The sequence below is a fragment of the Crinia signifera genome, chromosome 8 (genome assembly GCF_055691185.1).
Source record: "Crinia signifera chromosome 8, ASM5569118v1, whole genome shotgun sequence".
Lineage (NCBI taxonomy): Eukaryota > Metazoa > Chordata > Amphibia > Anura > Myobatrachidae > Crinia > Crinia signifera.
The window spans coordinates 159011774-159028994 of NC_139224.1; the positions used below are offsets into that span (position 1 = coordinate 159011774).

Below are 17221 nucleotides of genomic sequence, written 5' to 3' on the forward strand. Positions count from 1 at the left end.
AATTTTTTACTGCTCAAGCATCTTCAGCTAGAGTAGAAAGTTTTTTTTCTTCTTTTGGTTTAGTTCATTCAAAGCTTTGAAACAGAACTGAAAAGTGTTTTATTCAAAATGTTTAATGTCAGTAATGACGTATCCAGTGCGAAGGCTTCGCTCCTTTTTTCGCAATTCTATGAAAAGTACTTTTGCATGTTTTAATTATGTTTAGTCTAAAATTGGTTTTGTTGAAAGATTTCAAATAAAATCATATCAAAGCCTAATAACTTTGGATTGGATCTATTGGTAAAAGTTTTGGCCAGTTGCTTACATGGCCCTCCCCATTGGTTGGATGATATCACCATAACCAATCACAAACCACAATCCTGTGCAGCAAAGTCTAGAAATATAATAATAGTTGTAAAACCCACAGCGTCTTGTCAGTGATGCATATGGGTGGGAAATGGGGGCGTGGCCTGAGAACACATCATCCCACTAGTCCACGCCCCCTTTCCATAGGAGTGTCCCATTTAGCGAGACACAGACGTTGGGAGGTATAATTTCACTCTGGACGGATGCACACATAAAAGAACCAGAGGGACGCGACCTGGCGCTCTTCGCTTGCTGTGGAACTACTACTCCCAGCTTGCCAGCAAGATTGGCTTGTATCGCTAAGACCACCCTTATGCCCCACAAGATGCAGCTTACCTCATAAACTATGTAAGCGGAAAGGGCCACCAGCCCGAAATTGTACACCACCATCAATGGCTTGAGGTCAAAGGCTTTGCGATTGGCCATTAGTCGCGGCCCCACGGACAGTACAAAGATGACATAACCCAGTAGAATAGACATGGGCAGGAAAGGAGAATGCATGAGGGGATAATGTCCTATTCTTGGATCTGCGGAGATAAAATTACACGTTATGTAGAGAAAGGGTTAAAGCAAACACAAGGATTTCTATAGAAGGCACAGATGAGATGCTGCGGTTGAGCGTTACAACTGTGGGCCCGATAATTACTATCCTTGAACACAACATCTGTCCTCATGTAGAGCAGCCGGGAAAAAACCCACCAGAGCCATAATGACAGAGCAGGGATCTGTGCGTGAGGCCTGCGACACCCACAGAGAATGAGCTGGTGAGAGACAGGCAGCTGAGAGGGCAGGTGATACGGGAGAGAGCGAGTGTCCCACATTATATTTGGATAATATTGTATTTACAGCTCTCAGAATTTGCATCTTCTGTGTACACATCACTTAGAAATGATAACAATAAGGCAGACTCAGAAATGTATAATAACGAGAATACATAATCCCGTGCAGAAAAAGAGCGTGCGGTTGTGGCTGCCTGCTCGTGGGCTCCGAACGCTAGCAGCCCAGTGAGCAGTTCTCAATCATGCTAGCAGCGCCTCAGTGAGGTCACTAGGCTGAACAAGTGTACAATGGACAAAGAAAGAATAATAACCGCAAAGTATCTCACCTGCTCCTTTCATGAAATCATGGTACCGCTGCACCCACTGTGATAGTACGGCCTCCATCTTCCCAGCTATTCACAACCTGGTGACACAGACAAGAGCTCCAGGTTAGCCGAAAAAAGGTATCTTTATAATATCGTCGACATAAAACCCCCCCAAAAAAAAAAAATTATAACAAAAATTATAATAATTGTGTAAAACGACATGTTTTTGAACCAAAGAACTTATTTCAATACAGGGAAAACAATTTTTTTTTAGTTTCTGGAGTTTTCTTTGCTATTACGTGCTCATAACATAACCTGCGATATCTAGAATGGTCAGCTAGGCCGTCAGCCCCCAGAACGCGTGGTAGGTATGATGTGAAAGCCTGACTTTATTTAACATGGTATCCAGATGGCTGACAGACTAGGTCAACAGTCAATCGGTGGACACGTGAAAAGATCAACAGTAGTTTTTATTGGGGGCATCCACATGGACTGAGTTTGGGAACCTTAAAGGGCCAAGCACCGCGAGGAAACTGGTCCGAAGCATGGCGAGCAAAGGAAGCCACGCGAGTGTATGCGGTACACTAACTAGGAGTCCACGTTCTGCGGTGTCGGCATTGACACTCCTCTGTCTTCCAGAAGGCCTGGAATACCTGCAGAAAGCAGACAGCCCGGGTATTGGAGGCAATAAGTGGATCTACAGACACAGACCGAAGACCACGTCATTCTCAGTTCTCTCAGCCCCTTACCATGACCACACGGAATGCGGTCATTAGGTCAACAGTCAAAAGGTCGACTTTACCATCCCAGTGGGCATAGAGGGAGAATAGAATAGTGTGCCTAGCAAAATGACGCACCGTGCCTGAAGCACGGCGAGTGCAGTACACAGTTGCAGTGCAGTTTACAATTCATGTCGACTTTTTGACCATGTGTTGACCTATAGTGGTTGACCTAATGACCCATACACGACCGATCGATGGCAGATTGTCAACATGGTGTGACTGCCCGTGTTCACTTGCGTGTCTTATTGGCGGGGATTGAATACCCCCTATTTCTGACGGGGGCAATAGAGTAATTTATTCACTGCTCTGTGTTCCCCAGGGGATCGCATCGCACCTCTCGCAAAATCGCATGCGATTTAAAAGGGTGTGCGATGCCATTACATTAGCTATACAATATTATGATTGTATGTCATAAAATTAGGTTTTACGTCCCCCCCCCCTACCAAAGCGTGGCGAGCGCAGCGAGGGGCGGCGGTACGCGTCCTCCGACTTTTTCATACCCAACTATCCACGTCGGCGTGGAGTGTCTTTTATACAGTGTGGCGAGCCCGAAGCGTGGAGAGGGGCTGCGCAATACATGTAAAGTAATCCGCGTCCCCTCGCCACACTATATAAAATCAACTTCACGCTGACGTGGATAGTGGGTGTATGAAAACGCCGGCGGACGCTGCTCGCCACACTTCGGGGTGGTGTGGATAGTGAGGGGGGGGGGTGCGTAAAACATCATTGTACGTCATACAATGATATTATTGTATAGCTAATGTAATGGCATCGCACACCCTATAAAATCGCATGCGATGCTATCCCCTGGGGCACACAGAGCAGTGAATAAATTACATTTAAAAAAATCGCATCGCACGTCACTAAAATGGCCCATGCGATGCGATTTCCCTACGTTTGCATACATAGAAAATCTGGGCGCCGTTCTAGGAAACAAGTACCAAATCATTCGATGGTCGGGGGGGGTGGGGGTGGTCATCTCAGGTGCTCAGTAAGCTGCGAGGTTCGCAGTATACGGAGTCAGCCTGAATAGGGCCCTTAGTCCAATGAGGAGGGCAGGCTGGGGCAGCAGCTGTTCCAGGGGGTAGGGCTTTAGGATTATGTCCTACTATACACATATAGGATGACAGAGGCAGAAAGACACAGATGTAATACACAGATATATTTATAAAACGCTCTGCTCGCACTTTCCCCAGAGAAAGGCTGCGAGAACGAGTGGGTGGCGGAGAACGGATCTAGTTTCGCTGCTGAAAGCTACATTACCCTAAATGACCCGACTAACACATCATATTAATAACACCACGTGGCTACAAGCCACTAACATATCGGTGGCTCTCAAGACAGCGTCATCCATTTGCCTCAGGGCGGAGACCAAACTTCAGCTCCTCAGCTGTTGTGGAACTACAAGTCCCAGCTGGAGAGCTACAGAACTTCAGACAATCTTGCATTAACCATGGGGCCGATTCGTCAGAATTCTTCCCCGTCCCCGATGGTGGGGACTGTGCATAAGCACGTATGCACACGTGCCAAACCCCCGCAGCGAGCACTTTCTGCAAAATTTTTATTCCCCGGGACACTCGCTGCCTGATTGACAGGCAGGGGGCGTTCTGTACTTTACACCTGGCGTTTCATGCCACCAGCGGCGCTTTTACCACTACACAGGAGGGGGGCTGCCACGATGCAGGCCCTCCCCCTCCGCTACCACCACTGTGCTCCCTGCTGCTGCCGCAGTCGCAGAAAATGAATCCCAGCCGCCGGTCCCTGCACAGTAGCTTCTTACATACTGCGCATGTGCTGGCCCCTGCCGCTATTGGCTGCTTTTGTAGCAGCCCCGGAGGCATATTCAGGGTCCAGCGCATGCGCAGTCTTATCTGCGGCACTGCACGTGCGCAGAACCCATTTTGGGGCTGCCCTGCAGCTGCGTATAGAGAGGAATCCCGGAGGGAGGGAAAACCTCCCAATGGGGCTGCCTTGAGTGACAGGCAGGTCGGACTTCCAATAGGAAGTCACTGCCAGTCACAGTGAAGCCAGTGCAGTCTCAGAGACTGCATCACTTAGGCAGAGAACAGTGGCGGATTTTACCTGGGGGGGTAGCAGCCCATAGGTAAAAACCGCCACTGGTGCCCACAATCTCAGTAGATGTCGGACTATCCCATGAGTATCTGTAGAATGTCAGCCGTACCCATGTCTGTGACTCATACACATCTTATCACCTCTACTTAAAGCCTGATTATAAATGAGGAGCACACCCCATTAATTCCTGTGATACAGATAGTATCCATACTCCCAGACCTGCCCCAGCGCCTCTTCTCGCTCCCATCGTGCCTAATTTAGAGTGAGGGTGAGAGATGCTAAATCGTTCTGATTCACGATAGGCAGCCGTCAGATTAATGAGACAATAGCATGGGAACACTGCAGCGCAGAAGTCACGGCAGGGACATCACAGTGTGTTCTACAGTGATAGAGAGAAGGGATTATGGTGTCTGTGGGAGATCCTACTGCCCTAAATGTACCTCAATATTCTATAAGGCCTCAGCAATGTTTGCAACGTGGAAGTTTCAGGCCCCCACCATTACACTGAAGAATTACTAGTACCCCATTTACACCAAAAACCTGGGATCTACCCAGGTAATTGAACCTGGTTACAGCACCTTGAAACTCCTAAACCCTGTATACAAGCGGCGATATGCTCGCTGAGAGATAGATCGCTCCGCGAGCTGATCACGCAGTGTCCTGTTTTCATCAGCGACCAGCAAAGAAGCTCGCTCCCGGCGACCTTCGCCCTGTACACACGGGGATATGATCGCTCAGCGACCATATCCCCGGTGATTCTGGCTAGAATCGCCCCATGTGTATGGGGATTAACACAGAGCCGTGACCCAGGTAGAATAGCGTTCAGTCTAGTATCCTGCATCTTTCAAACCCATGCAGTTCCTTTTTCCTGCCTGGGGTGTCGCCCTCTGCTGGGCTGCTAGAATGAACACTATAGAACCTGCAATAACCCTGGTTATTGCAGATATGGGAAAGCGGTGTAACAGACTCCACTTTGCGGGACCGCTTGCCGGACTCCACTTTGCGGGACCGCTTGCCGGACTCCACTTTGCGGGACCGCTTGCCGGACTCCACTTTGCGGGACCGCTTGCCGGACTCCACTTTGCGGGACCGCTTGCCGGACTCCACTTTGCGGGACCGCTTGCCGGACTCCACTTTGCGGGACCGCTTGCCGGACTCCACTTTGCGGGACCGCTTGCCGGACTTCACTTTGCGGGACCGCTTGCCGGACTCCACTTTGCGGGACCGCTTGCCGGACTCCACTTTGCGGGACCGCTTGCCGGACTCCACTTTGCGGGAACGCTTGCCGGACTCCACTTTGCGGGAACGCTTGCCGGACTCCACTTTGCGGGAACGCTTGCCGGACTCCACTTTGCGGGAACGCTTGCCGGACTCCACTTTGCGGGAACGCTTGCCGGACTCCACTTTGCGGGAACGCTTGCCGGACTCCACTTTGCGGGAACGCTTGCCGGACTCCACTTTGCGGGAACGCTTGCCGGACTCCACTTTGTGGGCCCATAAGTAACAATGTGATAAAACTGCTTTAAGAACCTGCACTGATTAATTAATCTGATGTGTGACACTTGGTTATTTGTGCGCAAAAGGGTATAAGAAGCACTACGACGCGACAGGTTCCGCTGTGCTTTGTACGAAGCATTTATTGCTAATGCGCGCAATGGAAAGACTTGCAGCGTGGCACACTCACGCCGCACTGCATATTAAGGTTGGGTGTATGAGGACACATATGTAGGAAAATAATGGTCACATGGAGGATTACACGGTCACCGCCTGCAATTAGCACTGAAAGAAGATTTAAAGCTTAGTTCTGCTTTGTTCTAACATTCCGATTGGTCTAGCCCACTGTTTCGCATAAAGCCACACCCATGACCCAGATAAAACGTTAAAAAGTGCGGTTCCCAGTGGCACATTAGTGACACTAGTGCATTAACATTGGTAATCATCCTTTAGGTTAGGAAAGGCAGGTCTGGGGTACTACAGTGGCAAGGTGCAGTTTCGAGATCAATTGCCATTCCCCCAAATCACAAGATGAAGGAGAAAATACACACTAGCAATAAAGTGCTCATTGTGTGCTGAATATATATATATATATAGTCGAGGGTCCGGCACTCCTCACTTGCCCCTGCTCCACTCTGTACCTTGACCTGGGTGCCCGCTGTGTGCTGGCTGTACCAGCGCTTGTATGGATAGCATGTAGAAAAAAGCGTCACTCCAGGTGCTTGTTCAAAACGAGTTTACTGTAGGTCCTGTAGGTGTATGACCTACAGTAAACTCGTTTTGAGCAAGCACCTGGAGTGACGCTTTTTTCTACATGCTATATATATATATATATATATATATATATATATATATATATATATATATATATATATATATATATATATATATATATATATATATATATATATATATATATATATATATATATATATATATATATGTGTATATAGCGGGTCTGGGTGGTGAAGACGATTACACGGGCAAGTATCATCTACCTTCACCCGGGGACAAACGTGGCACAGACAAGCCGGTGGGAGCAGTGAGAAAACAGGAAGGGAGGGGTCCCAGCACCTGCCCTTAATTATCTTTCAATCTTTTTGCATTAATACAAAAACTTGACAAACTTGCCCCTGCAGGCCTGCCCACGCTAAGGAAACGCTGATCTCATGTACCAGCCCAGTGAGACAGTCGTCAATCAATTCCTAAAGTCAAGGACACATTCCATATAATAATAGGGCAAGGTTGCTCCTCACCTCTACGAGATTCTTTCACCAATTCTACATTTTTAAAGACATTACAAAAAAACAAAAAAAAAACCCCGCAAAATTGTATTATTTGTGTTTGATTTGTAACCAGCTTTCCCTTATACGCCATTACATAGACTGACATTAGCAGAGGATCACATGCAGATGGACAGGCCATTAAAACTTCTACATTCGGATTTAGGGAGCACTGCGTGGAAGGAAAGGGGAGATGCCGGCACTAGACTAATGGCCGACATGCATTATACCACTCTGACCAATCAGAAAATTCCTTGTAGCTCTATGGTCGTGAATCCTGTCCGCAGTGACGTCATTCTGACTGCAAAAGGGGGCTGCAGTCTCAGGCTGAGACACACCCTGAAACCAAGATGACACGCCTGCGTCAATCACACTGCTAATAAATCTTCTCTTTGACCGCTGCCACAAGTCCATTGCGGAACATGCGCAGTCCGCAGAGAACAGCTCTGTGAAAACATCGGGATTGCAGACATCTCTGAATCAGGCCCAGTATATATATACAGAGTACATCATCCATGCACGTGGGTATGAATTCCAGCAATAAAGTCACCAATGCTAGGCAGAAGTTGAGTATTAAAAATTCATCGCACTGTTGGTGTAATAACACTTTGTGCCTGATTCAGCGCCAGAAGCATATAAAGCAGGCATGGCCAAACGGTCACCCTCCAGCTGTTGCGAAACTACACATCCCAGCATGACTTGCCATAGTGTTATAGCAATCCCTCATAGCAATTCTGTGGCAAGGCATGATGGGGCTTGTAGTTTCACTAAATCTGGAGGACCATAGTGTGGCCATGCCTGAAATACAGCAAGGCAAACCCAAGCTGCGCTGCAGATGCCATAGATGTGTGCAGGGAGCAGAAGGTCCCACCGTAGCTCTTTATTGCAATGTAAAAGCAAAGATGCCCAGTGCTTTTTCTCTACATGCAAAAGCATCCAGTAGTTTCCCTGCATGCAAACAAAAAGAAAATGGATTTGCTCCATTAGCACTGCAGAATGGGCTTAGTAGCACAACCATGGCGTCTTTGTATGCGGCAGCTGTGCTAAAATATACTAATGCCTTGTGTAAAAAAAAAGGCGCCTCCAGACGGTTTTCGATCTGAAGCTGCATCCAAAGACACCGCAACGGATCTTCTGGTCATCTGAGAACACCTCAGGTTACTAAGGATTGCCGCTGTATTCGTGCAGCCATGGTCAATAAAGCTTGGTCAGAGGACGCAGTCACTGGCCTTTGCCATCATTGGAGAAAATAGGCCTGTTGTCCCCATTTTCTGTTCGTGCTGAGTGACAACAGGTGTGGGGAAGTATCCACGGAATTAGGGCCCCCCCTAGCATTCATTCTAGCACTATCAAAACCTGTGCAGTTCCTCTTCCCTGTCTGGCGTGTCTAGCACAGTGTGGTCTTTACGGTCAGCACTGGTATGCAGACCAGACCCGTGCTAGAATCACCACAGCAGAGAACTGTTCGCCAGGTAGGGAAGTGGTATGTAGTATAGGTGGCACTGCATAGGAAAGATGCATTCGCTACCTACCTGTGAATCCACTGATAGCTAATCTAAGCAGCGCCAAAGGATCACATACATTTGACTGTGGTCTATTTAGATAGCGTGGCATGTACAACCACAGGAGTGGCCATGCCTCTAACAATGCCCTCTGATTGGTCAGTAGACTACTGGCGGTTACAGTAATCTCGCCAGTAGCAGCACAGGTGGAAGCCGAACATGCTATCTCCTGGAGATTATTTTTATCGATTTCTGTTATAGTCTCTTCTAGAATCTGCAGCAGTAAAGCAATAAACAGCAGCGCAGATCACACACCAGATGGATATGACCTAGCCGTGTAACATACATTGTGTGATAAAGTATCCCGCAGCCCGATTACACATGGTATGAAAGTACAATGTTTAGGTTCTCCTGCAAATATGGAATAATGTATTACTGATTTACTCATAAAACAGAAACATTTCAGAGGCTCCTTTCTAATGGGGCGATATCTAACGTTTAGTCCCTGTAACTTTATTATTCCTAACATTAAGCGGTCTATCAATGCGGTGGCGATTTGTCTCCTCTGCAGAGCAAAATGACTGCGGAAATCTAATGTAACAGAAGGAGCAGAGACAGGACTACATCCAGAGATATATCCCTTGTTCTAGATCCACAAGGACTTCAACAGCATGAAAATGGGGGGGTATAGTACATTATGTTGACATTTACAAGACTGTCTTGGTTAGAATGTCAACACTAGCCACTAGAAATGATTTAATGTTGACAGTTTAATGCTTGAGTTCACATTTTGACACTGCTGACATCTATGTCAACACCAATATTGTGGACATTGAGAGTAGGGATGCCAATCCCGGGGCATTTTTTCAATCTCGGAATTCGGGATTGAAAAATGCCCGATCCCGGGATTCCCAGGATCCCGGTATTGGCTTCCCTAATACATTAACCCGCCTTGGCCGCCCGCATATTTACTTACAGGTGCGGCCGTGCATGTGGGCGATGGAGCCGGGCAGGTAGGCGGGAGAATGGAGCCTGGGCTTCGGGCGATGGTACGGGGGTCCGGGACAAGACCAATGCAGGCAGCCTAGGTGGGTGGGTGGTCTCATGGAGGTGGCGGGAGGTCAGCGCGGTGCGGACAGGACGGCAGCTGTTGTGTGGCCTGCGCAGAATGACCTCTGACGTCGTCACGCTGCGCAGAGCCGCACTGCCCGGGGCGGGAGAAGTCGAGCAGCATCTGAGCACCAGCTTAGACGCTGCCCGGCATTAGACTGCGCATGCACAGTCTAATCCCGAATTCCCGGGATTGGAAACTCCAATAACAGGATTGAAATCCCGGCGTATTAGGGGCCAAATCCCATGATCCCGCCGATCCCGGGATTGCCCACCTAATTGCGAGTATGGCCATAAAAATTTGACACACTGGTGGAGAATGTAATTGCCTGTGGTAAGCAGAAAGTCCAGCACTTTGAGCTAGTTTACACAACAAAACCAACCTGGCCTGATTGCCCCTTTAAAAAAATAATAATGGGGAAATCTTGCATCTCGAAGGTGCTCACATTTCCCCCCAAAAATTCCAGCATAACAAAACGGGGATAGTCCTTATTTCTCACCTCTGTACCTGGATTTTCTAAGTAAATGTGTTACTGAATGTTTTTCTTTCTAATCTAATGCATTGGAATGGAAAGATATTTTAGAAGTGTGTTACAAGAGTATCTGAAGTGTTAAAGAGCAACTGATACACTCCAAACACACCCTGATGGCTGGATTACACAGTGGAAATTTCAATATACTGTAACTACCTGCATGGATACTTATGTTAAAGAGAAACGCGAAACCCTGCAATTCTCCAACATTCCCTCCTGATCCTTTGCAGCATGATGCACAATCTCCAGTTACATATATCATTCATCATCCATTCAAAAATAATAATAATATTAATAATCTGGGCATAGATCTCACAGCTCTATTGCAGCAAATGTTTGTGTATTCGGCAGCTAAAACCTTCCCAAAAGCAGACCACAGAGGTTTATAATCCATCCCAGTATGGCAATCAGCTCTTTAGCGGTAGAGCATACAATTTAGACACCGCAAAACAGATGCCAGTGGCACTTTTAGACAGCCTGGAGTGTATGAAAATGATAGCAGTCCTGTTAAAAGGCAACTCCACCTTGGAGGAACCATTCTGTGGCCCTAGGTCAACCTGGTTCAATATCTCCGGCACTGGTCCACCAATCAGCTGCCATGCAGTGCCACCTGAACTTAAACATTTAGGTGTCAGTTGTCCTGTAAGTAGATGATTGGGAAAACCCTGAACGTCGCAACACATTAAGGAGGGGTCAATTACCTATTGCTATAGTGCAGGCATTCCCAACCAAGGTCCTCAAGGCACACCAACAGTGCAGGTTTTAGTGATATCCAGGCTTCAGCACAGATGGTTTAATCAGAATCCATCAGATACTAATTAAGTCACCTGTGCTCAAGCCTGGATATCTACAAAACCTGCACTGTTGGTGTGCCTTGAGGACCGTGGTTGGGAATGCCTGCTATAGCGGTATAGGGTTCCGGACTGCTCTAAAATTATAATATAAAACTGAATAGCTGTATTAAAAATAAAAAAAAAGAAGGAGGAGAGGGGGGAGAAAGTGTTGTTAAGGCCATGTAATCCACAGGGTTACCCGTACCAAAGTTATTCTATAATGAAGGAGCTGGTCACCTTCAGGGGAATCTATTTGCCAGGCTGAACTGTTTGTACAAAGTCCAGCCACGAAAAACTAAACGGATCAGGTTACTAACCTCAAAATGCTATGGTGTTACAGCTTCCATTCTCTCTATACCATCCACAATTGTCTAACTTGGATAGCCCCCTCACCCTTATTAACATCATTATTAAGCCAATATCTGAGACCTCTCTGTATCCCAGATTCAGAATGTGGTTCTGTTTGTATGACATTCATTTATCCCGCTTTCTATAGATCCCGGTCCGTAATGCACTCTGCGTGGTTCTATAGCACAACTTCTCATTGGTGATTTGGCATTGAATCACAAAATAGTGCTAAGGTGCTTCACTCTGATTTACTCAGCAGCTGTTATCTGGGGTCCTACTGAGCGATATGGGGAAGAGGACGCCAAAGATTATAGCCAGGGTTGAGTAACCTGGGGCAATTCGACCCGGTTTACGAGAAGAGTTAAACCCTGTATAGTAGGCGACCCGGGATTGAGATTCTGGGTCCGACCTGGCATTGCCATATGTAAGGGGTATAAGAGGTTGATTCAATTGTTATTGACGCCACTATAATTAAAGCAATTGAATTGTGTCGGGCATCCATTTATTACCGTGATTGTTGCACGCAGACTAGATTTAGCTGCCTATAATGTATAAAGACCTGGATAGGGCCCCCAAACAGCCTCAGGATGCTGCAAGCCGAAATGTACTCCCATCCGGGACTGGCGCCTGAACAGACCAACAGTCGAATGCTCTAACAGTCACCTGCTACTCCTTAATAGAATACCGTCAAATGCAGAAGTTGGCAGGGCATGCTGGCACTTGTAGGTACCCTTTAACTATGGAAACCCTTTAACTATGGAAACTTTTTTTCTTTTTATGAAGACCTGGTCATCATGTCATACAGATGATGCAGCAACATTATCCTAGTAGCATTCCTCTTGCAAATCACTACTATATAGCCTGTATGTCACAGTTCTATAACAAGGTCATTGCACCTGTGATCACCTGCCTCCTTGCTACAGTGCGTACCAGGAACTGGGAGAGGTGGTCAGTGCAACAATTACTCTACATGTTAATAGGTGACTGATGATCTCGTAACAGCGTAATGCAATCAATATTGCTTAAAGCTCTACTGCTGGAGATTAATAGCTGAACAGTTAATGAGACTTAAATCTCCAGCAGAGAGGGCGCAGACACGAAACAGGCTATTTCCATAAGAGCATCAGTTAAAAGTTCCGCAACTGGGGATACTGGTTTGGAGTTTGCTGTGTGGTAAAGACATTTTTGTCACACAGATGAAAACATTTTAAAGCTGAATTCATTAACTTATACCCCTTTTACACCAAGGCAAAGACCCAGGTCGGACCCAGGTTAGCGTTGGTGTAAAAGGGGCCAACCCAGGTCCAGTAACACTGGTTTCCTACCCAGGTCCTGACCAGGGTTGAACACTGGTTGGACTTGGGTCGTGGGCGGTGTAAATGGTCCCAACCCAGGTTGGGGCATCTGGGTAGTGCTGAAAGGATATCAGAAGTGAGAGGTGAAGACAGCAGCCAGGAAGTATACAGATGGGGGGATATTTTACAAAATAAACAAACCAACATTTTTCAATTATTATTTTAAATCATTAAGGGAAGGTTGGCTGGCAGTTGATCAGTCCTAAAATGGACATTTTTAATGTCATCCATAGGGAAAAGCAGGGTTGACCCAGGTTCAGTGTAAACGGGTCCGACCTGGGTCACAGTGCTGTGGGTTATGAAGCTGGGTCCAACCCTGGAAACTTTTGGTGTAAAAGGGGTATTACTGTACTAACTGATATGCCTGGTTTTAACCAGGCAAAGGTTTGCTGGACGGAACATTTGACACCTTTTAACCTGCATTGGGACGTGAATAATCCCTGCTTATTGGGTGGCTGCAAATAACTGTCACAGTTTCCAGACCACCCAGCAGGAGTACAGGTAGAGTTCGCCAACTGTGACATATTTAAAGTGCACAATGGTAATGCATTGGAAATAGCAGGTGGATGTTTCGCCACATACTGTAATTCCGAATCAACCAATTACAAGGCTGCTATCATTCTGCAATTCTACAGACCAAAAGCTTTAATCTGGTTTATGATGTGACATTAGAGGGAATACATGGCTTGCAACCAAGTTCAATTACCTGGGTTAGACCTGGGATTTTGGTAGAGAAGGGGTATCAGTCACATAGCAAATGTTATTTATACAGACAATGGTCCATTTTTGGTGAAGAAGCGCGGTCAAGCTACACAATCAGTGATGCAGAGTATTTGACTGCGATCAAAATGTTTTATTTGGCTTGTTAAAAGGTCTGTTGTATAAACATGCATGAAGCAAGTTACCTGTATCAGAGCTTATAAGGCCTCCATACACTACTGAGACTTCTCTGAGGGGAGAAGTCCCAGCTGTTTCCCCCATGAACTGCCCGGGAGCTCCTTGGTGGCTGGATCACATACGATATCATATGTGGTCCTTTTGTATAGATCGTATGCAACTACATTTACCGCTGCCGGAGGCTGTCCAGTCCGACAGATCTATCTCTGATCCAATGCCCGTGGGACCGCACATCAGATCGGAATCGGAGACAAAACACGGTCTGCACTCTTCATCCAATTTCTCAACCCGATTCGTTAGAATCGGATGAAATGTTGCAGAATCACACTACTACGTGGCCAGCTTTAGTCTATTGACAGTAAACCTGTACACGTCGGTGGCCACGCCGGTTGTCCCCCAAACTTTCAATAGGACCACACCTTCGGGATGGTACCTCACTATGACGGAGCACTCGCAGGTGGACACTATCTACAGCTAGCAATGGCATGACAGCTAGGGTAACCCCAGGCTGCATTTGCTACCAAGCCACAGGATAGAGCCACAAGTTGCCATGCACAACATTGCATCGCCACAATGACTACAAAGCCAATAGTTACATGTTGCCGCACCATGACAGCTGAAGAGCCCCCAGGCTGCAGTTGCTAGCAACACCCACAGGATGAGAGCACCAGGTTATCAGTGTCTGTAGCAGGGATGGCCAAAGAATGCCCTCCAGCTGCTGCTGAACTACACATCCAAGCATGCCCTGCCACAGTTATAGTATGCTCAAATTGTGTAACTGTTGTAGGGCATGCTGGGATGCGTAGTTCTACAGCAGCATGTTGAATGGTCTTTCAGCAAGCAGTGGCGAGTCCCACGCAGCAACGTACAGCATGCAGAGCTACAGGTGGCCCCAACTACACTATACAGTCGCCAGAGAGCCACCGGTGGCCAAAATCGACAGGATACAGCTGAAATGTGGCTTAGACTCCCAGATGAGGAATGCTTACAGCAGGCATGGCCAAACTATGGCCCTCCAGCTGTAGTGAAACTACAAGTCCCATCATGCCTTGCCACAGTGTTGCTATTAGGGAATGCTAAAACTATGTCAAGGCATGCTGGGATGTGTAGTTTTACAACAGCTGGAGGGCCACAGTTTGGCATATCAGTATTCACAAATACATATGCTGCTATATCATTCTGGAACCTTTAATTCCACAACAGGCGAAGAGCCACAGGTTGTAGAAGCAGAATAATAAAAGGATCTAGGTACCGTTATGCCAGTTAGGTTAGACGCTACAGAAAGATTTTCGGCAAGGGAACCTCCAATCATATCTCTCGGAATTTATGTGGCGCAAAAGCTTTGGAGTGGAGGATGATTTCACAGCTATTCTGAAAGCAAATGCTGAGGTCTGGCCACCTGTCTCCGAGGATTCGGTATGGAATCCCGGCGGTCAAAATCCCGACAAGGGGGGGGGGGGGGGGATGGACACGTGGACCGCCCACAGAGGGAGAAAGTTTCGGGATTTCGGCGGTCGGGATTCCAGCGTCAGGATTTTGACCACCGGGAAATTGACCACATCCCGTCTCCGACAACTATAGGTACTTTCACACCACCCTCCTGTGTCCACACCACCATCCATTGCCTTTAGTAAAATTATGGCGAGCGAAGCGACCCACCGAGCCCGAAGCGTGGCGAGTGGACGCCGATGCTTCGCAGCACCATTGTTCACTCACCACACTGCGGGCTCTGTGGCTCTCTCCGCTCGCCACAACTTTATTAAAAGGCAATCGATGGTGGCGTGGACACCCTCCTTGCCGTACAGTTCCGTAGCATAAGTGGTGGCCACAAAAATTAGTAAAGTATCGGATTTTTAATCACAGCTACTTCTTCCTTTAAAAATATACAACATGGTGTACACCAGGTCACCAATGTGTTCCTATGGCTGTATACCGCAGCACCAATCAGTTACCGCGTGCAATGACAGGGGAAAAAAAAAAAAAAAGCTTCACACCCAGATTTCTTTTGCACATTGAAATACAAAAGGAAAAAGTGGCGTAACCACCTCCGGCCCAGGAAGCGTATGAAGTAACACCGGCGTGTAAGTATACGCAATGAGGCATTTGAATCTACAATGGGTAGATCAGCAGGGACAGTGCCACATGGACTAGCTGACCCAGGGCAGTAGGAAATAAGTGCACCTGATGCAAAGTGATTTTAAGGGAAGGAGCCATAGGAAGGAAGTGTAACGTGAGCATTTCCCAGCCCTTGACCTTGCGAGAACCACAACATTACTAACAAACTGCCAGGACAAAACTCTGCTTTGCCTGCCAACAGGAACACAGGCGTGACATCACAGACCATGAGACAGGGTATCGTGGAACCGCATGCAGGTCACATGAGCAGCACCAACATTATGACAGCCAGGCTATGACTGTACTGTAGCACAAAATATGAATAATTCAACACGATCATCAGAGACACACACCCCTACAAACTCCCCTCCCAGCAAACTCACACCCATTGTGTGTTCACCTCTCACCCACTTACAGCTGACCCAAAAGGTGCAGTCACCTCTCATACACAAGGAGTCCAGATAACTTCCCATAGGTCCCCCCTCCCCCAATAAGTGCAATGGATACATAATTACTAACTGCTGAGAACTATTAGCTACTCTCTGTGATACCTGTGGCTATCTCTGGTTCCTTCCTGTATAGTTCCCCGGGCAGAATCTGTAAATGAAAGCAGGACACTGGAAATTCCATGTCCTCGGGGGGACATACACCACCTCCAAGTTCACTTATCTCACTATGAACACAAAAGCTGATCAGTCTCACCCCAACCAACCAACCCCCCCCCCCCCCCCCCCCCCCAATTACTGTAAAAGTAGAAAGTCTCCTTCTTCAACCACCCAGTACGCTTGCACTCCCTGAGGATGTGATGTCAATGGTGTGACCCCCCCTACAATCCATCCTGTGCCTGGCACACAAACTCTGCCCAGCACTGGCACACCAACAAGTTCCTGGGCCTGTTACCTCTCCACATGCCCACTAGTAGCAAGAAGGCGCCAGAGGAGTCCTCAGGTGCCCCAGGCAAGGTGACTTGGAGTTGGCAAGCCCTTGAGATGCCACCTTGGCCCCCCCATGTAGCAACTTTCTTACCTGGTGTTGTGAAGAGGAATCCTGCCACTCCAGCGCCTGACAGAGAGGGAGAGGAGAAAGGAAGGGGAGAGAGAGGGAGATCTGGGTAACCACACCCCTGTGTGTGTGACTCAACTTCACTCTGCACACACCAGACATCCGAGTCCCAGCCTGCTGCTGCTGCTGCTGCTGCTGCTGGTGGTAAGGGGAGGGAGGGCTCAGAGCCGGGGCCTGCAGAACAGGCAGAGCAGCAGCACACACCCTTCCTACACCACACCCTCCCTCCCTGGCTGCAGCTGTGTGGGAGCCCCAGCTTCTAGCCTCAAGCCATCTCTGACTGACAGTGTTCATGTGCTGCTGGTGGGACTACAAGTCGCAGCATACCTTGCCAGCACACTGCTGGGGCTTGTGGTGTTCTGTCTTCCATTAATAGCTGCAGTTTAGGGCATAATGAGGTGCTGC

General features: G+C 47.7%; 1 protein-coding gene across 2 annotated transcripts in view; it reads right to left on the bottom strand.

Annotated features, from left to right (window-relative positions):
- Positions 1-17221, bottom strand: part of LOC146026688 (very long chain fatty acid elongase 1-like) — a 74923-nt gene that overhangs the window by 9041 nt on the left and 48661 nt on the right. The window contains exons 1-3 of one of the 2 annotated variants that reach the window (XM_083157542.1): positions 16781-16991; positions 1451-1527; positions 682-872 (exon numbers count right to left, since the gene is read on the bottom strand). In XM_083157542.1, the coding sequence (XP_083013668.1) occupies positions 682-872; positions 1451-1508 (249 nt within the window). In that variant the 5' untranslated portion in view covers positions 1509-1527; positions 16781-16991. Of the gene's footprint in view, positions 1-681; positions 873-1450; positions 1528-16780; positions 16992-17221 lie in introns of those variants that run through there. The other variant, XM_083157543.1, reaches the window with a different exon arrangement.